At 48.5% G+C, this 25879-nt stretch overlaps 1 protein-coding gene across 2 annotated transcripts in view; it reads right to left on the minus strand.

Moving 5' to 3' along the window:
- Positions 1-25669, minus strand: part of lhpp (phospholysine phosphohistidine inorganic pyrophosphate phosphatase) — a 228782-nt gene extending 203113 nt beyond the window's left edge. Inside the window, exon 1 of one of the 2 annotated variants that reach the window (XM_072479263.1) lies at positions 25506-25669. In XM_072479263.1, coding sequence (XP_072335364.1) covers positions 25506-25633 — 128 coding nt within the window. In that variant the 5' untranslated portion in view covers positions 25634-25669. The remainder of the gene's footprint in view (positions 1-25505) is intronic. The other variant, XM_072479264.1, reaches the window with a different exon arrangement.
- Between the last annotated feature and the right edge of the window lie 210 nt (positions 25670-25879).

Raw genomic sequence — 25879 nt, forward strand, 5'->3', positions numbered from 1 at the left:
TCCACCACACAATCTCGGGCTGTATGTTCCAGACGGGTGGGGATATCTGGGTAAGGGGATTGTGCTGCAAAGGGAAATGTTTTAATATAGAAAAACAAAAAGTCATGAAGCGGAGGAAACAAAATAGTAGAAGTGGAAACAAATAGGAACTGAGAAGGTGAGGGAGCTGATGGTTTTAGTTGGAAAGCCAATAAACCATCAGCACAATGGGCAGCAGTGGTGACAAGGGCATACAAAATCTTTTGATGTGCAGCTCAATGGATGAAGCACATATGCAGTGATAGTTAGCTTGTGCAAAAATAATGGTCCACCTTAACTGGAGTGTGTTTTGTGCCCCTGAATAGAAGATTAAAGGAAATTGAACTGATAAATGGAATTGAGCACCTGAAGTATGAAGATGTGAAGGGTATTCGAGGAGTTCTCATTGGGAGGGTGTGGCGGGGGGGGGAGGGGGGGGGGCAGTGCGGGGGGAAGAAAAATTGCACCTTAGATAACTTTGCAGGATGCAAAGATCGCCCTGACTCAGATTTTGCAATTAGCTGGCAACAGGTTGCTTTCCTCTCCCTGGAGTTAGCAGTTCGGGGAGGGTGATAGAGGAGATGGCACCATTTTACGGTTAGGACAGTTTGAACAGGCTTGATGGCTTTCTCTCACTTCTTTTTCCATATGGTTTGAACAGTACACAGTTAAATACTGAACAAGGGCTCTACACAGTACACTCCTGTCACTGCAGATTACTGGTTCTTAGATTAGTTTTCTTTTAAGCAGCTTGATGATTTGCAGTTTGAGGTATGCATGGAATTCAGAGGCACAATTTGCAGTCTTTGACTCAGATAGATGAAATTTGTGCAAGAGTATGATTATTCCTCAAAACAGATACAAGTAAAGGAAGTTACCACAGATATAATAGATATCAATGTTATCAGTATACCTGAGCTAACATATCAGGTCATATTTACAAAAGGGATTTCCAAAAGAATCATTATCTAAAAATCAAACAGGGACTATCATTCAAGGACATGGTCCAGTCGAGTGGTTTCCAACTACACTTCACACTGGTGTGCTGTGAAGGCCCCCTCCCCGCAAGTGGGCGGCAAAAAAGGATTCAACATGATTCCAAATGCATGTAATTAAACTAAAACTAACTTTGCTTTCAGCTCCGTGATTGGCATCTCCAAGACACAACGGACCTTGGGCCTCCCCTGCATACACCGGCTGGGAAAGAGCTGCATATGCTTGGTTTACATTTTTCTGTTGGTCAGGCCTGTGCACATGGCCAACGGGACTTGGAGCTGAAGACAAAGGTCCCATGCGCCTGCACGAGAGGCAAAAAACTCAAAAAGGATGCAAAATCCCTGGGAGAATCGAGTGAGACAGGGAGAGGTTGAAGAAAAAACAGGAGAGGGGTCAGGGAGAAATTAAAAGCAAAGTTCTCAGCAAGGGAAGAAAGGTGAGAAAATCGGAGGTGTGCTTCAATATTCTTTTATAGTATAGAGGTGGGCCATGACATATAAAATAACTGATCTAGTTGAACCTGGCACAATGTCATTTAGGCCCCCAAGAATGAACAAAGTTACAAGGTTCTGCTCTACCAACCCTTACGCAGTGTAATTCCTCGTTATAAACGTTTTAAACATAATTGTAGAATTATTCCAGAACACACACACACTCACTGGGCACATCACAAGAGAGGATGAACAGAAAAATAGACTAATTTGTACTTTTTAAAAAAAATCCTTTTACTCTTTCAAGTTGTATTAATATACCGGGCGCGATTTACCAGCCGCGTCACACTCTTGCTTAAGCGCGACGGGGCGGCTAGATCGTGGGAGAGGCCAAAGTTGGGAACCATGCCAGGGACCGATCGGTTTGCGATCCAACCAGCCCACTCCTATTGGCGAGATCTGGATCCTGGCTTGGCGAGAAACCAATAATCACCAATTCAAGCCAATCTCCATATTACTAATGGGAATGACCCCCTATCGAACAGCCTCCCGAGCAAGTGCTCACGTGGGTGCCAATTACTACACCTGTGACGCGGGCGGAGTAGCTGCTGTGGGGATGTGAGTAGCCAATGCTTGGGTGGGGGGGGCAGCCTCAATCGGGGGGCGTGGAAGGGGAGTGGACCGCCATCAGTGGGTGAGTGTCCCAGCGCCTGCGTGTCCACCATGCCATCCCTGTGATTGTCTGTACCCACAACAGGAGCAACTCCGGCTACTGCCCATCTGTCCCCCCGACCACCCATAACCCCCACTGACCATGGAGGCCTCATGCACTGAAGGCTACTGCTAATACAGAATTGCTAATCGTGGTAATGTGAGCACTCCACAGCTCCTAAATGGATTCCCCAGTGCCCCTATTACGTGTGGCCCCTTTTTGACTTTTTTTTGTTTACTTGGTTGAGCTTCATGTACATCTGCAGGTGGCCACAGGCTATACTTGCTGCTTGTTCCTGCTGGTAGCTGCCACCCCTGGAGGCTGCGTGCTTGTTTGCTGCCACCTCTTCTACCTCTGTGGCCTGGAGTGCTGTCCCGGAAGATATGGACTGACCTGCCGCCGGCAATGGAGGCGAACTTGACTAAGCATCTTGATGGACGCACCTTTGAAGTTCTGCTGGGAGTTGCGTAGGGGAGAACATGAGCAATTTGTGGCAGACATGCTCGTTCACATTATTGAGGACTTTAATAGACTGCTGGCTGTTTACCGTCTACTGAGCATTTGGGTTTCTGCACTGTTGGAGCATTGTGGTTATACCATGGTGAATGCCAATTATTGGTTACTCTGATGCAAGTGATTTGGCTTTATCCTTTTGTATGATGTTGACTGTCTAATAAACAAAATGTTCCCAAGTGGATTCCCGTGGGTACAAATGCCATATCGCAGGTGAGAGCTATTGTCTAGCATCGCAATCAGTCCATGAGGCCTGGACACTCTGCCTGAACCCCGAAGACTGCAACACCACAGAGGTAGAAGGCAACATCCAAACACCCAAGAGCTGTGCCTCAGCACTAGGGACATCCCCCCCAACCAGAGGATGGATGTGCGCACTGGGGAGGGAACCAGCGTCCAGTCGAGGTAACGCTACCAGGGGGTTTCTGGGATACAGGGTCTGGGCTCCGGTGCCCGGGGCATCTGCTATTGCATGTTGAATGGCACCCTGAGGGATGGCAGAGGATGTGGGGAGAGAGGGGGGGGGGGGGGAGAGCCATGAGGGACCAGATGGTACCAGGTTGAAAGGCATCGCTGAATGACTGTCCCTCACCCTCATCAATCCCTTAGTTATTGCACAAAATGGATGATATCTTGGACCCTGCAGAGGCTGCCATCGCAGTGCTGCTGACCCAAAGTGGTCGACAGAGGCTCGCGGTGGCAGCACATGTGCAGGGTCCCGCCCCACACCCAGAGGACCCGGCTGCTAATCAGTCCAGGGACTGACAGCCCAAGGTGTACAGGTGTCGCTTGTCGTTCAAGCAGATGATGGACAGTATGTGCCACAGGAGGCTCTGCCTCAACAAGGAGACTGTGTGGCACCTGTGCCATGTGGAGACGACTGCCATGACCAAACTATTATGGTGGCATCCAGGAGATCTCCTCCGAGATGTTCTCGTGGGAGGCATGGGGGAGGAGGGAGACCATACTGGATGGGCCGGCCCCATCAGGTGGGAGAATGGACAGATGGGTCAGTACAGGGGAGGGGGGGGGGGGAAGGGGGGGGGGGGGCGCGGGTGGAGAAGATCAACATGCTGGCATGGACAACTCACGTGTGACCGGTCATCTGGGTGGGGGCCAGAGGTTACTCACATCTGCAGCACAGGCCAATCTCGACATTGGTGACTGATCTGTCCTTGGCCACCCCCGCAATCTCCAGGGCCTGTTTCTCATAGGGGCTGAGGACTCTGAAGTCCGGCACCCTGCCGCCCGTCTGTTTTGGGCCAGCTTCTTCTGCCGAGACACAGAAGGCCTCGTGAGCCACAAGGTTCATGCACCCATGGCAGGGGGAGGGGGATGTGGGGGTGTGAGGGGGGGGGGGCGGCAGCATGGTGCTGGGCGGGGGCGGTGTCAGGCGCTAGGTGATCGGGGAGGGGGGGGGGGCTGTGGTGACAGGTGGGACTGGTGCCGGTGGCCGATGCCAACTCACGCTTGCGGCACGGTGGAGGTCATTTAGCTTTTTGCGGTATTGTGTGGCGGCCTTCCTGGTGTTGCTCCCACTCTGACAGCCGTTGGCACTTCCTCCCAGGCGGCACTGGCTGCCCTGTGGCTGACCCACCAAGTCCCTCGGGGGAACAGGGGGCGGGATTCTCCACTCCCGCGCCGGATGGGCGAATCGCCTAGGCCGCCAAAACTTCCCGCGACGCCGGTCCGTCGCCCTCCCGCGATTCTCCCAAGTGGCAGGAACGGCCCCGTTGAGTTCCGCGGGCCGCAGGCCGGAGAATCGCCCGAGACACCCAAAATGGCGATTCTCCGGCACCGCTGCTATTCTCAGGCCCGGATGGGCCGAGCGGCCAGCCCAAAACGGCGGGTTCCCCCCGGCGCCATCTACACCTGGTCGCTGCCGTCGGGAACATCGCGGGAACGCTGGGGGGTGGCGGCTGCGGGTGGATGGGGGGGATCCTGCACCGGGCAAATGTGGGGTGGCCCGCGATCGGTGCCCACCGATCGTCGGGCAGTCCTCTCTGAAGGATGACCTCCTTTCTTCCGCAGCCCCGCAAGATCCGTCTGCCATCCTCTTGCGGGGCGGACTCGGAGAGGACGGCAACCACGCATGCGCGGGTAACGCCAGTTATGCGGCGCCGGCCGTGTCATGCATGCGGCGCCGCCTTTACGCGGCGACAAGTCCTGGCGCGTGTAAATGACGCGGCCCCGCTCCTAGCCCATTATCGGGCCCTGAATCGGTCGGGATAGGGACCGTTTCACGCCGTCGTGAACCTCGACGGCGTTCGCGCCGGTGTGGGCACTTCGGCGCGGGAGTGGAGAATCCTGCCCAGGGTGTCTCGGCTCGACTCTACTGCATCGAACAGTCTGGCCATGTCTGCATCTCCGAATCTTGGGGCCAGTCTCCTTGGCTGCATGCTATGTGGGGTTTGCTGTACAGGATCGGTTTAAGTGCTGCTCCCCCTCGTTAGTGATGACTGGCGAGCGCGGTCCCGGAAATTCAGCCGGCGTGACAGTTATTTCTGCCGTGAAGATCATAGGGCCTCGTTAATTGGAGCAACAAAGTTAGATGCCAGTGACGGCCTCACCGAGTCAGCTCCCGGGAAACTCCTGGCAATTCCCGCTCACTCCCACACTTGGGCCAAATTTGGTTAGATCGCACCCACTACCTTTAATGTAACAGGAAGATTAGACCTTGAAAGAAATGTAATTGGTCAACTTAGTTTCAAAACGTTCAATTTTAATTCTGATTAGTCACCTGAAATTAGCACTCAAGTGGGAAGAGTGAGTGTGCTAAATCTCTGCGGTGCACCGATATGAAAACTTTCGGAAATAATGCATTAATTTAGAAGTGTGCTAATTTTGATATGTGCATACAATCTTTTCATCTTAGAAAAGCTGCATTTGATTGAAACCTACTCAATTCTACTACACTATTCCCTCTGGACTACCATTTAAGATTATCCTTTCGGATATGTAGTTTACATCCTTAAGAACATCTGCTGTTTGGGATGTTGACAACGATATCACAGAGCTTCGTGAAATCACCAGGTTTCCCTTATCAATCGGCAAAGAAAATGTCCAAATGTGTTCTTTCACCAGCTGTCAAGAAGAAGAAAAAATAAGATCCATTTACTCTTATATAACCTGTGGTTGCAAAATCAGAGATGGGATATAGTTTGAATTCTGCAGGTTGAGGTCAACTCCGGTGATGCAAAGAGGGAGAGAGAGCCAAGGCAGATTCACTCAGTTTTTCTTACCAGAACTGGCAGATCATTAACAAATGTGGGGCTCCCTGGTGGTAGATTGCTTTATGGGTGTATTTGTGTAACCAACAAGCCCCTTGCTGGTTTTCCTGTCATCTCGGCACTATTACGGCCCTGCAGGGTTTTGTCTGGCCGCATATTGGCCAGCTGCTCCTACTGCCTTCTTGAGGATAGTCCTTGCTGATCTTTTGTTAATGTCCCATGCTCCTTGTTTAAAGTTCTGCTAACAGATGCACCACACCAAACCAACAACAGGATGTTGTAAAACTCCAGCATTTCTTTGCTTTTCATATGGAATCACACTCAAAAGGGCAGGCTATCAGTATACAAATGTAAAGTGCCGGTAAACAGAGCTATAACTGAATAGGGACTTCAGACAGCTCACCTTCCACAAAGCCATGACTTACTGCAGCAACATCCTGCTGTTAATGGAAAATGAATGCTTCCAATTGCTAAACTATTGTTAACGACTCGTAGTTGCCAACTTTCAACTGCAGACTCTAGTATGTAAGGCGCGTGGTTGAGGCAGTGCCCAATGCATCTTCGGGGAAAACAAAATAAATATCTGAAGTAGTGGAAAGAATGAAGCTATGGGGGGAAAAAAACAAGGACTAGTTCAGGATTGTTCGAGCAGAAATGCTGGCTCTGTTTGTTGAATAGCTGCTTTCAGAGCTGTTTCCCTGTAGATTTACTCGAAAGAGATTACAATGACACTCCCATGTTGTGGTTGTAAAGAATTTAAGTATTTTTGTAGCAGTAGTAGAAGCACAACAGAGCAATATTTATACAGGGCACCCTATGTGAAGGGAGCCATCTGAAACAGGTTTATATTAATAGCACAAAATAGTGAATGCTGTGCGAAAAGGGAAAACAATAGGAATGGCTACCGGTGATGTACAGCGGGATTCTCCAACCACCCAGCCATGTGTTTCCGGTCTTACGCCATTCGCTGGTGGCAGGATTCTCTATTCCCGCTGCTTGTCAATGGGATTTCCCAATGAAGCTACCACACAACGCTGGGAAGCCCCTGGTTGGGGGTCCGCTGCTGGCAGGAGAAGAGAATCCAATGGTTGGAGAATTCCCGCCACAGTGTTGGATCAGGCTAGAAGAGCGGTGTGAAACTCGCCAGCTTCACGGAAGCCTCTTCTCACTTGATTTAACATCACTCTGTGCAAGTTCAAAGTGCTGGCAAGGATCACACCGCCAGCTGGAGTAATGGGGGCTAAACATGCTGGCAAAACAGGGGGTCCGGGATCGGGGACCATTTTTAAAGGGCGCGCCAATCTCACAGTTCGATTTAAGGTACTCACGGAGGTCGGGACCTCCCTGCCCACAAAGATCAGGACCTCCACTTCCCTGCCAGGATCCCCTTCCAGAGGCCCCTTTTTACTCCCCCATTGCACTGCCAGGGGCCAATGGATTGGCTTATTGTCACGTGTACCAAGGTACAGTGAAAAGTATTGTTCTGCATGTTGCTCAAACAGATCATTCCTTCCATGAAAAGAAAATACTGATAGGGCAACATAAAATACACAATGAAAATACATAAACTCAGGCATCGAGTGAAGATGCGACAAGAGATCAGATCAGTCCATAAGAGGGTCAATTCGGAGTCTGGTAACAGCAGGGAAGAAGCTGCTTTTGAATCTGTTTGTGCGTGTTCTCAGACTTTTGTATCTCCTACCTGATGGAAGAAATTGGAAGAGTGAATAAGCCATGCGGGAAGGGATCTTTGATTATGCTGCCCATTTTCCAAAGGCAGCGGTAGGTGAAGACAGAGTGAATGGATGGGGGGGCAGGTTCGTATGATGGACAGGGCTGTGTTCACGACTCTCTGTAGTTTCTTACGGTCTTGAGCCGAGCAGTTGCCATACCAGGCTGTGATGCAGGAAGGTAGGATTCTTTCTATGGTGCATCTGTAAAGATTGGTAACAGTGGATTGAGGCACCCCCCAGCCCCCCACACTTCCTGCCCGAGGAAGACACTGCATCACATGTTTGACAGCTCTTAATCCAGTCTGATTCAAAACAGTTAAAGTCAAGAAGAGGCGTGGGAAAACCTTCAGAACATATTTCCAAAGTGAAGTAGAAGTCCAATTTTATTCTGTATTTTACACGCTCAATCTCAGTATATTGAATTAAATGTGGAAGGCCAACTGCTGATTGAGAAACAAACATTCATAGAACTAAAACATATATCCTGGTGTTGTACCTATTTTTGAACTGGATGAAAGAAATGTGTAACACATTTTCAGAAATTAAGCCTCAATAGACTCGAAGGGTATTTTATAAATCTAACATGCAAAAAGGAATACGAATCACATCCTCCAGCAGCATTACAACACTGACAAATTTGCAGAGCAATTTCACCTTGCTAATAATTAACTTTTTGATGATTATAGCAGCAATTCTACTCCAAAGCCAAAATTTAGCAAATTTAATCTCTAACTTTCTTCAATTTTGACCAAATAATATTATAGTCCAATATGCTAATTGACCAAGGGAACACATTGTAAATGACCCATGCTGAAGAAAGAGCTCGGCAGATCAAAAACACACACACTTGCTACTGCTGTATACTCATAATTCACATGAAAATCATTTCAATTAGTCATACAGTAAGAGCTATAATGAAAATTCCAACACATTGAATGTTAGAGTTGGAGGATGGGATAGGAAAAGAAAGGGGTGATTAAACCTAATTGAAGCAGAAGGTTGTGATTAACGCTGTAATCAGCTCAAGCCTTCTCCTGTAACATACTAAAGTACTGAAATGTTGCAACAATGGAAGCGCCAGTGTAGCCATTTGGGATGGCCACTTCCCGATTACAAAATGGACACTTTGCAAAGACTGCAGGGAAAATGGACAATACTGAGAAAGCAAGCAGGTTCAGAGCTTGTCTGTATATTGGAGCCGCAGCTCCCAGACAAGACCAAAACTATAGGTCTATTAACATACGAAAGGCCCATCTCCAGGAAGGAAAGAGTAACATTTGAGTAACCGATACTAAGGCAGACACCCCGGCGCCAGAGGAGGCCGGAACAAAGCAGGCCAACAGCCACCTCGGACACGCCCAGCCATCAGGGCACCTACCCCTTTATTGGACGAGATCAATATGAATGATCAAGAAATGGCCCAATTGATTGAGGCCAAGTTCAAGGCCCGCCCAAAAGAGCGCGAAGCCCCTTTGGGTATAAGAAGGAGCCCCCAAGAGAGAATCGCTCTCTTAGACGTGGCTCTCACTGAGGAGAGACCTGTCCACCAGCTGCACCAGAAGCAAGTAAGTCAAAGGTCAACGCACACTACCAGACAGACGGCCTTAGCTGTTCCCCTTTACCAGTTCGACCCCAGCATCCTCAGAACCGAACAATGGCCATTGTTCCTCTGACTGAATGGGCGCCCGAAGCGAAGTATAGGCTTTAGCAGTAGTGATAGTTTAGTCTGTAGAGTTTCGTGCATGAGTATATTTAACTGTGTGTAAATAAATAAGCATTGACTTTGAACTAACTAACTGGTGTATCGAGTCTTTGATCAGTATTCGGTTTTGAACCTTGTGGCGGTATCGAAAGATACCTGGCGACTCTAGAGCAAACATAATTAGAATTAAGGAAGGCGACCATATTGACCGCCATATTCTTAACCAAATAAATATAGCAACATTTACAGGCGACCTCTGATGGGACTCGACCTAGAAGTGGCCTAGTCACTCCGAGAGAACCCAAATTTGAATTGGAATCCAATAGGTAACAGAAAAACCACAAGTGTGAGAACGATACTGATCAAACCTCCAAGATTCAGAAGTGTGTTAATGCATGCGTACTATAAGGTAAACCTAAGAGGTTTTGTTGCGTAAAACTGTCAGGAGTTTTGTAGGCCGGAAAATAGCGTAAGCCGTACCCATGTTTACATCACCACTTTATCACCCCCTGTTCCAAATTCAGTCGAGAACCCAGAGATAGACAGAAAATGGCAATGAAAGCAATGGAATACCTTATGAACCCCAAGAATTTGAGGTCGCAGCGACCAGTAGAGTAGGACAGTATTTTGTATGGGAAGAAGAGATCAGAAAATATCTCAAAGGTGAATTCTGCACCAATGACGAGGCAGGTCCCGGGAGTATAGGACATACTTGATGGGAGAACCTGTCAGAGATCCACAAGAAGAGCTTAGGGAAAGCTCGCAAGCCGATGGCAATCGTGTCCTGCTTGGCACAATTGCGAGGCACAGAGGAGGTCGTTAGGACACTCCGTAGAGAGATTGAGGAGAGAGACAGAAATAGTGAGGGAGATGTGAGCGAATGTGAGAAGGAGAATAAAGATTTAAGAGAACAGTTAGCAGTGAGGGACAGAGAGGTGAATGATGCCAAGTGGGCACACCAGTCTTGTCTCGCCCATTTCAGTAGTTTTCAGACACAGTACGATAAGGCCTACCAGAACACACAACGCGCAGTCTGGTAAGACAAGAAACCGAGCAACAGGTAGAGCAATTGCAGAAACAGCGCAATGATTTAAAAGCAGCCCTACGATCGCTCCACACTACCACGACGGAACAAAGGCAGAGCACCGTAGATCACGCAAAGTGCCGGAAGCAAATTGCAGAATTGCAATCTCTGCTTTCTGTCCAGAATGGGTTTCAAAGTACGTTTGGACCCCAGTTAGACCAGGAAAACGGCCCCAATTGGCAGGAGTTAAATGAAACTGCCCACAGATACGTACATGGGACATGTACGCAAGAAAAACCCCAGTAAAGGAAAGCACCCCAACCCCCGACTGAACATGCAGAACACCCCCCCCCATGAACCCTATAACCACACACCGCAGGGCCGCAGCAGAAGGAAACGCAGATTTCCTATATACAACCCCGTTAACCGTGACCCAATTACAGGACCCGTGTGGAAAAATTACACCGTTCCTTCCCACATCAGACCCCCACCAGGTTTTCGCTAGAGTTAAACAGCAGGCTACCATGTAACGGCCTGGACGAAAAGGAGCAAGTAAAGCTCACAGTTTTAAGCCTCGACCCTTCAGTCGTGGCAGCCCTTCCCGACCCACAGAATGTAGGAGGAGGCACACTCCAAGAAATACACACAGCGATCCTGGATGCGATCGGCTATAACAGAAGGCCTAAACAAGTGTAGACAAAAGAAAACAGAGCACCCCACAGCGTTTGCTGGACGCTTGTGGATACATTTCACAGCAGTATTTGGAGAGTTAGCCCGCACCCATTTGTCTGCGGATAATATGGCCAAATGGACTCGAATCCTAGTCTCTCATGCGACAGAGGAAGGACAGAGAGCTTGCGCAAATTACAACCCCTCAGACGAGACCCACAACGAGAAATGGGTTTTGAAAAGATTGTCCCGCCCTTGGGAACAATCCGTCCAAGGCAAAACCGCATTTGCAAAACCAGAGGAAGAGCAGGCAAACATGCATCCAGTTAGGACGCACCAGAACCCCGCATGGGTAAATGAGGGCAGGAACAGCCCACCGCAGCCTAAATCCAGGGAATGCTACAACTGTGGACAATTAGGACACTATGCACGAGAGTACAACACGCCCCAATAGCAGCTGAAAAACCAACAGACAGGCACCCTAAATAATAGGGCAAAGCCAACCCATAGCATTAGCGCCCGTTCAGAGAACCCAGACATGAACGGCACCGACTGACTGTGTTCGGGCTCCCCAACTTGGGTCTGCGACACCCTTTGGGACAAGTCCGGTAGACCGGTAGTAGCAGGCAAAGTCCGGGGACACCCCATAGAATTTCTTTGGGGCACAGGAGGGTCCCGCACCGCGCTCAATTCCTCCACGATGTTTCAACGAGACACGCGGCCCACAACAGACACCATCACACTCAGCGGCTTTACAGGTCATTTACAACAAGGACACACCACAGCCCCTGTAGCGATACAAATAGGGAACATTACGACTAAACACCCCGTAGTTTTGGTCGATCTACCCCAGACAGCTGAACACGTCCTAGGAATCGACTTTATGAGCTCCCACAACCTCTCATTTGATCCGGTAAATAAATGTGTATGGAGAATGGCAAAGGCAGCATGAGCCCACGCCATGCTCACAGTAGGAGACTTCTGGTTCGACCCTCGAGCCATTAGTGAAGGGAAGTCCTGCAGCAACACAAAGCAGCGTTTGCACAGCACAAGCACGACTGTGGCAAGATAGCTGGCTTAGTGAACATTACAGGTTCCGACCCCAGACCCCAAAAGCAGTACAGTTTTCCCCAAGAGGCAGAGGGAAAAATCTCAAAGGTAATACAGAGTCTGTTGGATCAAGGCGTACTCAGATCAGTAGCCTCCACGAATAACTCACCAATTTGGCACGTCAGGAAACCCGATGGATCATGGCGACTGACCACTGATTACCGGGAACTGAACAAAGTAACCCCAGTAGCAGCCCCCACCGTAGCCACGAGTCCCGAGGCCATGCTCAAACAGGGACTCCAGTCAAAAAAAAATTCGGTTTTGGACATTAGCAACGGCTTTTGGTCCATTCCATTGGATAAAGCGTGCCAATACAAATTCACATTCACATTCCCGTGACAACAATATACGTGGACATGCCTTCCACAAATCCCCCTCCATTTTCCACCGACAGCTGGCAAATGAATTAGCAAAATTTCCCCGACCCGATTGTCTGGTCCAGTATGTAGATGACTTGCTACTACAGACAGACACAAAGGGAGAGCACATTTCGCTTCTCGCCGAACTACTAGGACTCCTAAAGCAGATTGGATGTAAAGTCAACCCCAAGAAGGCCCAGATTTTGCAGGAAAAAGTGATTTACTTGGGTACAGTAATCACTCATGGTAAACACGAGATCGAGCAAAAGAGATTTGACTCAATCGTCAAATTGCCCCTTCCCCATAATGTCTCAGCCCTCCGGTTATTTCTAGGACTGGTTGGCTACTGCAGAAACCATATCGACGGTTTCGCCACAAAAGCACCGCCCCTATCCGGCCTTCTCAAGAACCAGGCACCTTGGGAATGGCTTCCACAGCACACGGATGCCTTGGATGCTTTAAAGAGAGCCCTCAGCACAGCCCGGGCATTACAGGTCCCAGATCCACTTTCCCCATATGCAATTGAAGTTGCAAGCACCGACCGAACCCTTTCGGCCGTGCTCCTCCAGGAACGCCATGACCAATTACGCCCCATGACATATGCCTCACGCGTGTTAGATCCTGTCGAGCAAGGATTTTCTACCCGCGAAAGGCACCTGCTCGCAGTTTTTTGGGAAGTACAGTACTTCGTCTACATTACAGGACACAACCCCATCACCATTCTCACTGAACACACCCCAACACAGCTATTATTAGACGGTCGACTTAAAGATGGCACAGTCAGCCAAATCCGCGCAGCCCGCTGGACCCTTCTTTTACAGGGACGGGACATTACAGTTAAAAGAACCAAGACCCACACTTTCCTAGCTGACAATTTGCAATATGCAGGTGCCCCATATGAGTGCGCGATCATCACCACAAACCATAATTCAGGCCCATTTATACCTAAGTCAGCTCCCAGGAAAGCAGGTAATACACCTCAGAGACCCCAGGCCACAGACACATGCGCACCCCTGAAAATTTATGTGGATGGCTCCTCCACAGTTTTGAATGGAAAGAGAATCACCGGTTGCGGCATTTATGTAGAGGACATGCAGGGATGCGCCCTTGAAGAGATTTCATTAAAGTTGCCAGGATATCTAGGCTCGCAGCAGCAGAACTGGCAGCCATAGCTTACATTGTTGATCACCCCGACTCGTTTCCGACCCCAGCAGACATATATTCGGACAGTTTATATGTCTGTAATGGTTTAACAGAATTCCTACCCCTGTGGGAAACCAAAGGATTGGTTTCCGCAGACGGAAAGTCCCTACCCTCAGCCCCATTACTCCGGCATATCCCAGACAGCTAAAGATAGGAAATACGGCATTATTAAGGTTCGCAGTCATCCCCGTTCCCCCCCCCCCCGGTAACGTTAAAGCAGACGCCCTAGCAAAGGCAGGTTCCAGACATGGTTACTTTTGGAAACCCCCCCCCCGAAAGTGCCCCAGTACACGCGGTTCAGGTCTCACAGACCAACATTCAGGATCTAGCGAAAGCCCAAAAGGAAGATGAAAAACTCAGGGAGGTTTTAAAAGGAATCTTCCCAGCCCCGTACGATAGGTTTAAGAATGCAATAACCACACATGACGGTGTGATTTTGAAAGACGGCATTTATGTTGTTCCCAGCCAGGACAGGAACCATATTGTTTGTCAGTTGTCAGTTCCATGACAATCATGGACACCAAGGCATTGAACCCACCCTAACCCACCTCAGACCTCTCTGCTGGTGGCCTGATTTAAAAGCCGAAGTAACCCATTACATTGAAAATTGCTTGATCTGTGCCCAGAACAATCCGGACAGATATGCACAAAAGGCTCAACTTAGTCACACCCGCCCCGTTAATGGCCCCTGGACGAATTTGCAGATAGATTACATAGGACCCCTACCCCCCTGCAGAAATGGTTTTAAGTATGTGTTGGTGGTCATCGACACCTTTACAAAATGGGTAGAAGCTTTCCCATCCAGAACGAATACGGCGAAAACAACAGCTAAAATCCGAACCCAGCACATCTTTACAAGATGGGGCCTCCCACGCGGTATGAAATGAAAATCGCTTATTGTCACAAGTAAGCTTCAAATGAAGTTACTGTGAAAACCCCTAGTCGCCATATTCCGGCGCCTGTTCGGGGAGGCTGGTACGGGAATTGAACCGTGCTGCTGGCCTGCCTTGGTCTGCTTTCAAAGCCAGCGATTTATCCCTGTGCTAAACCAACCCCAGTTAAAGAGTCCAATCAAGGCTCCCATTTTATAGGACGAGTAATGAAAAACGTCCTCACAATTTTCGGCATTAGGCAGAAGTTTCATATAGCATACCACCCCCAGTCAAGCGTTATTGTAGAGAGGATGAACAGAACTCTAAAAGCCACTCTCAGGAAAATGGTGCAACAGAACAACAGCATCTGGGATTCAGTTCTCCCATTTGCTTTAATGTTCTTACGAAACACGGTATCCACGTCCACAGGATACACCCCCCACACTCTCATGCCCGGACGCAACTTGAAAGGACAGGGTTTTTATTAGGACTGGATTTGGCCAGCCCCGCAGTCACTGCCCTCACGCATGAAAATGCTGTACAGCAGCTTATTGAGAATATAAATGCAGCCCAGCCCGCAGCAGCTGAGACACTTGGGACCAGGAGGAAACAAAGCAAAGCTTGTTTCGATAAAACGGTACATGCCACCGGGTTTGTAGTAGGGCAACAAGTGATGCTTTCCCTATACAAGCCCAGTTTATTCCTTTCCCCAAAATATTCCGGACCATACTCCATCTCTGACAAATTCAGCCCCTCTGTATACAAGATCACATACCCCAATGGCAAGTCTGCGTGGTTTCATATGAACCAGCTTAAGGTTTATGGCTCGCAGAACAACCATGCACACCACATCTCGCGCGCAGCATCAGATGAGTATGCCCCGCCCACAGATGACGCATTCCTACCCTCCCCCAGCCAGTCCAGCCCATCCTCAGACACATCTTCAACTCCACCCCCAGGGGCACGATTCCGGCTCTCCCTTCCTTCAACCAGCAGCGACAGCGACAGTGATAACGATAGCAATGACGACAGCACCAGCACACCACGTTATGATTATACCCCTTCACCAGGCCCCACTCCCAGCGAATCCGAGCATGATTCCAGTGACCCCTTCGAAATCACGTACATCAAGGCCCCTGACCCAGACTCACCGCCTGATGATTACGGATTAAAACCTAGTAGCTCCAACCTCGACACACAATTCTGGCACCGAGACAATTCGTTCAGGCTCATCCGGAATGATGAGATGGACCCCATTTGCCCCAAGCAGCTTTAGCCAAACTACTCCAGTCACAAGTATGGCAGCCGGGAGAAGATGATGACATAGAGTCTGACTCCCACCAAACAAATCCCTTTGCGATTCTGGTCGCTACTGAGCAATGAGGTGTCCACATGATGGTAAAAAGGAACCGATGGAGAGTTACGGTGTCCTTTCTGATGGAACCTGCACCATGTTTGTTGTACGTTTGTTCGTTTAATATACATGTTATATGTTGTTTGTGAATTTAAAAGTTACATGGCCCCACGCCACTACCCTTTTGACGCCCAATGGCTGTTAATGGAACAAGTTTGTCAACAGATAACCGTTCAGAGGAACTAGTTTGTCGGCAGACACCAATCATAACTGCTCTCCTGATTTGCAGGTAATCACGAGAGGCAGCCCCCACGACGACCACATTCTTACCCGTTCTTGCCAGTCGCTCAGGCAGTGGAGAAACGGCACTGGTCCCCGCCCTGCCTGAGGACGCCCCCTCTGGTCAGCTATGCTCGGGTAGAGCACAAACGGCACTGATCACCATCCTACCCGGGGATTCCACCCATTTCTTACCCGCCGTGGCCCATACGCACCCCATTTTGGCACTTTCAGTTCGAAATTCTTTTGTTCGTTTCTGGCGACCCTTGGGTTGCTTCGGTATGCTATTTACATCCTCAAACACTAGGATGGTAGATCGCACAGGCTGCGAGACGGCTCGCACTGTGTCAGTAGTTTTCTCGGATGTCTTGTCCAAATATTCGTTTTTTTTTAAATGAGGGAGTCACAGATGGTGACCAATCATAATGGGTAATTGGCAACAAAGGACAGACAGACAGACATACAAGATCTTAAGCAAGATAATAACAGATATTATGCTTGTGTCCACAAAACTCCGGAACCTCAGGAACCCCAGAGGAAGAAAAAGACCGACAAAAGGAAAGATGAAGACAACCGTCATGTTTTTCACCTGGACCTTAGCGGGATCCGTTCACTTGCGCGCGGTCACTACCCCCCCTGACCCCTACCACACAGGCCGTGAATGATTCCCACCCCTGCCATAAACTGTACCGCGAGGTAGTTAACCCCGAGATAGTTAACCCCGAGAAAGTTACCCCCAAGACAGGTACCGATACCCTGACCTGGTATGACAAGTTTATCACCTGGTATTTACTATCTTATATCGTAGAAGCACTCTTAGTACTGGTGATACTCTGCAGACACTTAAGATTCAGAAAATGGCGAAGGAGAGCCTCCTGCTCTCGCACCCCGGCATACATGTTTAGGTCCCCTATTTTCAGACTCCAACAAACCCCCCAAACCCTTTAAGTGAATTACAGTGCATCCGTTTTTCTTTGTGTGTGTTTTGTTCGTTCAATAAAGAAATGTAAACCTCTGCGCTTGACTGCCAAGCCAGAGAGGCTTGTGTTGCCGCTATTTGTACAGTTTAAAGTGTTGTAGATTATTTTTGATTGGTTAAGTGAGGATAGTTTATTTAGGATAGTTAGAGGTTCCATTTTCTTTATTTTGTAATGCATGCCTGAATGTCATAGTGCCCCGTAGAATTTTATAATGATGTATGTATGTAAAATGATTTTAGGTAAAAATTGAGATTCATAGGATAGGGCAGTGTAGAGCCCGTGAAGTGCTCATGGGTGCTCCGCTTGGTCAGAGAACGAAGACAACACGGTAATGTGATCCTTCACGCTTCGCGTTGAGGATCACAAGGAGGGTGTGCAGCCATCTGGGATGGCCACTTCCCGATTACAAAATGGACACTTTGCAAAGGTTGCAGGGAAAATGGACAATACTGAGAAAACAAGCAGTTCAGTGTTTGTCTGCATATTGGAGCCGCAGCTCCCAGACAAGACCAACACTGTAGGCCCATTAGCATACTAATGGCCCATCTCCAGGAACAAAAGAGTAACATTTGAGTAACCGATACTAAGGCAGACACCCCGGCGCCAGAAGATACCCGAACAAAGCAGGCCAACGGCCACCTAGGACACGCCCAGCCAGCAGGGCACCCACCCCTTTATTGGATGAAATCAATAGGAATGATCAAGAAACGGCCCAATTGATTGGGGCCAAGTTCAAGGCCCGCCCAAAAGAGCGCGAAGCCCCTTTGGGGTATAAGAAGGAGCCCCCAAGAGAGAATCGTTCTCTTGGACCCGGCTCTCACCGAGGAGAGGCTTGTCCACCAGCTGCACCAGAAGCAAGTAAGTCCAAGGTCAATGCACGCTACCAGACAGACAACCTTAGCTGTCTAGACCCCTTTACGAGTTCGACCCCAGCAACCTCAGAACCGAACAACGGCCATTGTTCCTCTGACTGAGTGGGCGTCCGAAGCGAAGTATAGGCTTTCGCAGTAGTGATAGTTTAGTCTGTAGTATTTGTGCATGAGTAGATATTAACTGTGTGTGTAAATAAATAAGCATTGACTTTGAACTAATTAACTGGTGTATCGAGTCTTTGATCAGTATTCGGTTTTGAACCTTGTGGCGGTATCGAAAGATACCTGGCGACTCAAGAGCAAACGTAATTAGAATTAAGGAAGGCGACCATATTGACCGCCATATTCAGAGCCAACCAAAGAGAGCAACACCAGGGACCTGGGTTTGATTCCTGGCTTGTCTGTGCGGAATCTGCACGTTCTCCCTGTGTCTGCATGGGTTTCCTCCAGTTGCCCCGGTTTCCTCCCACAAGTCCCAAAAGACGTGCTTGTTAGGTGAATTGGACATTCTGAATTCTCCCTCAGTGTACCCGAACAGGAGCTGGGGTGTGGTGACTCGGGGATTTTCACAGTAATTTCATTGCAGTGTTAATGTAAGCCTACTTGTGACAATAATAATATTACACTGGAATATTAATAAGCCTCGATTTGTGTTCAGGTTTCTGGAGTGACTTAATTTTTTTAATTCATTTACGGGATGTAGGCGTCGCTGGCCAGACCAACCTTTATCGCACATTCCTAGTTTCCTTTGAAAAGGTGGCGTTGAGCTACCTTCTTGAGCTACTGCAATATCGGAGGTGTAGGTACACCCACTATGCTGTTAGGGAGGGAATTCTAAGATTTTGACCCAGCGCCAGTGAAGGAACGGTAATATATTTCCGAAGTCAAGGTGATGATTGACTTAGAGAAGTAACTCCAGGTGGTGGGGGTCCCAGGTATCTGCTGCTCTTGCCCTTCTAGATGTTAGTGTTCATGGGTTTGGAAGATGCTGCGTAAGGAACCTTGTAGATGGCACACACGGCTGTCACTTTATCAGTGGTGGAGGGATTGAATGTTTGTGGAAGGGGTGCCAATCAAACAGGATGCTTTGTCTTGGGTCGTGTTGAGCTCCCCGTGTTGTTGGAGGTGCACTCATCCAGGCAAGTGGAGAGTATTCCATTACACTTCTGACTTGTGCCTTGTAGATCCTGAACAAGCATTGGGGAATCAAGGGGTGAGGCACTCACTGCACGAGTCCTAGCCTTTGACCTGCTCTTGAAGCCACAGTATTTACCTGGCTAGTCCAGTCCAGTTTCTGGTCAATGGTAACCCCCAGGATGTTGATAGTGGAGGTTTCAGCTATGCTGTGGTGGAATATGAACCCGGGTGCCCAGAGGATTACCCTGGATTACTAATCAAGTGACAATACCACTGCACCACCACCTCCCCTTAATGATCTTCTGACTAGGGACAAAAGTGCAACCAACTAACTGATCCATGGTTGACACTGGGTACTGCAGGGGAAACAGTGATTTTCTGTAAAAGAAGCCATACAGCATAATAATAATCTTTATTGTCACAAGTAGGCTTACATTAACACTGCAATGAAGTTACTGTGAAAAGCCCCTAGTCGCCACATTCCGGCGCCTGTTCAGGTACACAGAGGGAGAATTCAGAATGTCCAATTCGCCTAACAGCACGTCTTTCGGGATTTGTGGGAATAAACCGGAGCACCCGGAGGAAACCCACGCAGACACGGGGAGAATGTGCAGACTCCACACAGACAGTGACCCAAGCTGGGAATCGAACCTGGGATCCTGGCGCTGTGAAGCAACAGTGCTACCCACTGTGCTGCCAAGCATAATATATCCACTTGTTAATTGTTGCCAATTAAATAATAATTTTTACTACAATATTAGAAAAGTAAAAGTTGAATTTCAAAACACATCAGAAGGTTACTCAATACCACTCACACATGGACTACAGGATTTATGTGCTGGAACTGAGAAGCTATTTCAATGCTCATGTGAGCATTAAGCTTCTTATTTCAGCATCTTAAGCAATGAGTGTTCCCTTTCTCACATGCGCTATTATTATTGGATAAACTATTTCTACAATTCATTACGGTTATTCATGCACAGAGTGGTCGCAGAACATTGCCAGAATGTGAAAGTTGAGAATTTGGAGCAGAAGGGTAAGGAGGTGCTGTTTGATGGCTCGAATACCTGTAGTGGTCCGTGGTGCGGTAAATACCTAGTGTAAATTAGTAGACAGAAGCAATGAACATTCAGGGCTCAATTCTCCTGTCCTGCCCTTGACAGGTTTGGTGACAGTTGCCAAAATGTCAGAAACCAGCCAGCATAAAATCACATTGTAATTCTCCCAACGGTGGGTCGGTCATCCCGCTGACTTGCGGCATGAACACCATTTGCATCCCATGAATTCTCATTAAAACAGCTGGCTGTCGGTGACCAATCAGGCCTTCCAGTCATGCATCACGGGAGCGGAAAATCACATCGGCGTCAAACCCGATTGCTAAACACTGGTGTGCACAAGACGGCCTCAGTTGGCAAGACTTTTGAGGTGAGGACAACAAAGAGTACTGTGCTGCTCCTGATGTGCTGAACACTACTTTCCCAGGGCAGACATGTTCCTGCCTCCATCTCCATGCCAAGTTGGTCTTCATGGCTGGCACCGTGCTGCTGGACCCATGGGCCCTCCTGTATCCTTAACTTGGTTCAATATGGCACCTGGGATTGGGAGTACAGGGGTCTCCTTCCCCCTGGTGCTACACACCAGTGTTTATTGGGACAAAACTGAGCTACGGGATACATGTAACCACCATAACAAAGGGCCAAAGTTTGACTGGGTCTGGAGTGTGAGATAAGGCCGGGGGTTGGCGGGGGGGGGGGGGGCAGCTGGGACCTGATTATGACAAGGGGGGCAATGTGGAAGGGTGGGCTGGGGGATAAGGCGTGGAATGGCAGAGGGGCAGGCAGGTGGATGCAGAAGAGGAACAATGGAAGGCAGCGGGGAGGGGAGCTGGACCCTGATCGCATGGAAAGCTCACAAACAAGGGGTTTAAAGGGATACCACATGGTTTACTGGAAGGAATACACAAAGACTCCGGATGCAGTGGGTAGAGATCCAAGTGAGGTATTGGTGCCTTGCAGGTGATGGGCCTTGTGTGGGGGGGGAATGAGATTCCAAGCACTGTTTGGTCGGGGGACAGGAACCACTGGAGCCAACCACCACTGTAAAACCTGAGAACTTTGCAGTAAGTAACTAATTAAAAGGTTAAAAGCAATAAGCTATGTTGATTAACTTAATAGAGTAATTAATTAATTTAATGAATCAGGGTTATATCAGATTGGCAGTGCAGGTGGTGTGCCACTGCAACATGCTGGAGTTTGTAGAGAGCCCTGCAATCCCACACAACCACATCTGCAGTGTGTCTGCATCTTGATGAATCTCAGTTTAGAGTTTGTTAAGCTGAGGTCCAAGGTGCTGACATCCCACGGTAATGGGAGGAGTGACTGTAACACTTTGGGTGGAACTTTCCATTTTTGAGGCTTAGTGTAGTGGCGAGCGGGTTTCACAGTGCGTTTCCTGCTGAGCAGCAGGGCAGAAAATCGTGAATGATTTCATACTCGGAAGCTCATTAAATATGCATTGGCTCTCCAAATCACATGGCAGGGCAGATACTGATTGGTCCGCCGTGATGTTACCTAATGGTGTAGAATTTCTAGCACCGTATTTAAATGCCATCCGAGCATATACATTCACTCTCTGCAGTTCAGCTGTGTGGAGGAGATGTCTCAATATGGCTGTGTTCAAGAAGAAAACTGCACCTGAGGTTACGCAGTGACTCTTCTGAGGGTCTCATCCATGGAGTCCAATTCAGGTTCCTGCCCTTCACTGTCCAAGGAGCCAGGTTGTGAAGGACGCAACACACCACAATGATGTGGGGAGCCCTCTGTGGAGAGTACTACAGAGCCCCAACTGAGCAATCCAAGCATCAGAAGCACATCTTCAGGATGCAAATGGTTTGGTCAATGATGGATCATGTTGCTTTATGCGCCATGTTGCATTTTTCATCCAAGTGACGGAGTGGTTGACACATGGTGCCATGAGCCATCATTTGAGCAGGAATTGAGCAATTCCCCTATCCCCAAGTGGCCAGCCCTGTAATCGTTGAGGCCCTTTGAATATGTGAGGCACTTGGGCGTGACTCAGGAGGTTTGAGTCCTGGGAACTCCCAGGGCACTTGGCACAAATGTACATGACGTGCTTCTGATAATCGCACACCAGTTGAATCTTTAGGGAGTGGCGCCCTTTCCTGTTAATGAGCATCAGGAGCTGCTGTCATGGAGCTCTCAATGCCACATATGTGCGATCGATTGAGAAACCTGAGATTGCTGCAAACCTTACTACAGAAGGCATCTGTCACCTCCTTGTTGTGCTGGACTGTGAAATGCCACAAAGGTCCCCTGTGGATCCATGGAATAATCTATAGACAAAAGAAATTGAGCACAGTGGTGACCTTCAAGAGCACTGGCAGGGGATGTCCTTCCAGTCCATGAGGACTTGGGTCCTACCGCAGAATTGGCAGACATGATCCACCAAATGTCTTGACAAATTCAGACGTCTGCAGCATTGTCTGTTGCTCAACTCCAGATAGGAAAGTCATAAGACCCTGTGGGATGGGTCTAACCTCCTCATCCTCTGGGCATTGGTGGGACCCTCCTGGATCATGGACCTCAGGCCGGGTCTCCTCTCGAAGCTGCGATAGGTGGGGCGGTCCCTTCTTCTCCTCCTCAATCAGATCACTGCCATTAATAAGGAAGCATTGAGCACAGGCTCCATTATTCAATCTTCCTTCTCCCTAGAACTATAGATGCATGAGATGAACAAATACTAGTCAATGGGAGAAAACCTCCCATTTGCAAACAAAAAGCCAATGTCATGCCCTAGAGCTGCGTCTGCGCCACAAGGTTTTCACTGATATACCCGAGCAGCTGAGGCACAAACTCACAGATCTAGGTAACCAAGATACCAACCTAGATGCTTGATATCTCAATGCTAGAGAGCTTTGGACACATTCATGAAATGTGGCACCTTACCAAAGGCGCTTCCGAAATCTGGTTTGCTGATCGAGTTCAACTTGCACGAGGGCAGCACGGTGGTGCAGTGGTTAGCACTGATGCCTCACAGTAGTTCAAGGGTGGCCCCTGAAAGAATCCCTATCTTCAGCACTGGGCTCCTCCCACACTGATTCTGCTCCCACCCATGCGGATTATTTTCCAGGTATGATTTCAAATTGAGCAACAACTTTAGGCTTTCAAGATGGTGATGATGCATCTTTGGTCTGAGACCAGCTTTGACCACCCACCTCCCCACCGTCAGTGTTTGGGTCCCTCCAATCTGGACCCTACGATGTGCATGCAGAGCAGGTAGGGTGCACTGCTGGAGCAACCTCAGCTTTTGTACTTATCCAACAGATGTGAGGACCTTGCTGCCTGTGTGAATGACAACGTCTGCAGTGGCATGACTAAACTTACCAAGTCACCATGGTCATCAAACAGTGTGTGTCGGGTGGGGGGTTGCGAAGGCTGTGTTGCCTGCCAGTGCCAGGATTAACGATACCGAGGATGGGAGGATCCAGTTGTCCCAGTCCACACAGGAACCAATAACACAGTGAGAATAAAGCATGAGGTCTTACTGGGGGAGTTTGAGGAGCTAGAATCCAAATTAGACTTAGACTGTAGATGAATAATATATAATTTACACATGAAAGTGTCCAGTTCCAGTCCATGCAGATGGTGAAGGTTTTGAGGTTCTGAAGAGGATATGGAGGGAAGGGGACCAGAATGACAGCACACCCAGGAGTTTGTTAATTGCGTTAATTGTTTACAGGTGGTGGGCATTAGTTCCCTCTTTCTCTCTAAGTGTGTAAAAGAGCAGGTTTTAGTTCTAACCTTCATTGCTTAATTATCTGAAGTTGACAGCACAGTAGGTTTGATTCTGGTTTGGGTCAATGTCTGTCTGGGGCCTGCACGTTCTCCCAGTGTCTGCGCGGATTTCCTCCTGGTGCTCCGGTTTCCACCAACAAGTCCCGAAAGCCGTGCTGTTAGGTGAATTGAACATTCTGAATACCCAAACAGGCGCCGGAATGTGGTGACTAGTGGCTTTTCACAGTAACTTCAATGCAGTGTTAATGTAAGCCTACTTGTGACAATAATAAAGGTTATTATTATTAGAACAGAGTTCTTAGTTTTAACTAGAGGATTTGCATATAAGACATGTATGAAAAGTCTGAAGCCAGATGTCAGGAAATGCTTATTCCCAGAATATCACCTTCTGGAACAGACTACCTGAATGTTTGTGGACGAGGACATAAGAAGTCCATTAAGAGGAATGAAACAGGTTTATGAATGAAGAAGACATTTCTAGTTACTGAGAGCAAGTTCCTTCTAGTTAAAGAAACTCCACTCTCTCAGCTTTTTACCTTTGGGAATAGGACACGTGGTTTAGGGTTTCTTGGATGCAGGTTGGGATTTTTCACGTTAGTTTTTGCTTACATGGTTCGAGGATCGATAAGTGGTGTGTTTACTCCCATTGCACAGAAACAGATTTATAGTTTAAAACTTGCTAGGCAGAATCCTGTATCACTATGTTTAATTCCACAAGCTTAAAAGTAAATAATGGTGTTGCATTATTGGGGAAGGGGACGGGGATGATAGTGGATAGGAAAGAGGTCATCACAGGCTAACTTGATCCTGTCCGAACCCACTATCCATGACCAACTGCATAACAATCTGGATTTGGATCCCTGTGGAACTTTTTGCTCCCTATCACTCTTTAGGTCACACAGTTTTCTGAAACTCAATGAACTGTAGCAAATTTGTTTGGAATTGGCTGGGTCAAATTTAATTGTTTAAACTTTGGGATTGTTATTTTAGTTTCAACCACATTAGGTTGTGGGAGTTTGCAGTACTAAGTGTGAAGCGAATATCATTTTGTGTTCAGGTGGTTTTACATCTGGATATGTAGTCGAAGAGTGGCGACATTTAAGGAAATCTCTGAATGTAGCAAAGATATTGAATTTCAAAAAGTGCAGTTTAGAGAAATACCTTGTTTACAGCCAGGAAGGAGTTGGGGGGGGGGGGGGGGCTTCACAGGGGGGGGGGGGGGGGGGGGGCTTCACAGGGGCGGGGGGCTTCACAGGGGCAGGGGGCTCCACAGGGGCAGTATTTATGGTTCACTAATAAACCATTAAAGAGGTGGAGGCAGCTTACCATCCCAAGAGGGTTAGCTGTACATCCAATACCCTCACAACACCGATGTTTGATCGTTCTTTGACAAAGAACCAAAGCTGTGTCACCTAACATCTGTCACGGAGTGCCGGGGACATTCCCCTCCTCCCGCCCCCCGAGCCAACAGATTCCCAATGCAGCTTCAACACTCACCTTTTCACCGCTTCCGTTGAGCCGGGGATAGGAACCCCTCCTCCTTCCCCACTGTCATACAGAACCCCACTGATATCTAACAACACCCCCTTCACTCTTCCTACAGGCTTACACCATTCGGCCATCATGGAAATTAAAGCATTTCGGGAGATGCAGTCTGTTAAATGCTGCTGGTTAGCCAAGTCATGAGGAAGTGGACTACAGATACCAGTGCGCTGTGCGCTACAGCGACCTCCCAAAGCCCCAGACAATTATTGGTGCACAATCTTAACTTTGCCCCATGTCCAATCCGCGCTATACTTACAGGGCTCCTTGGCGCTGGACTGTGCAGTATTAGACACATGTATCAGGTGCCGGCAGCGAAAATGTGACAG

This window comes from Scyliorhinus torazame, chromosome 16 (genome assembly GCF_047496885.1).
Source record: "Scyliorhinus torazame isolate Kashiwa2021f chromosome 16, sScyTor2.1, whole genome shotgun sequence".
NCBI lineage: Eukaryota > Metazoa > Chordata > Chondrichthyes > Carcharhiniformes > Scyliorhinidae > Scyliorhinus > Scyliorhinus torazame.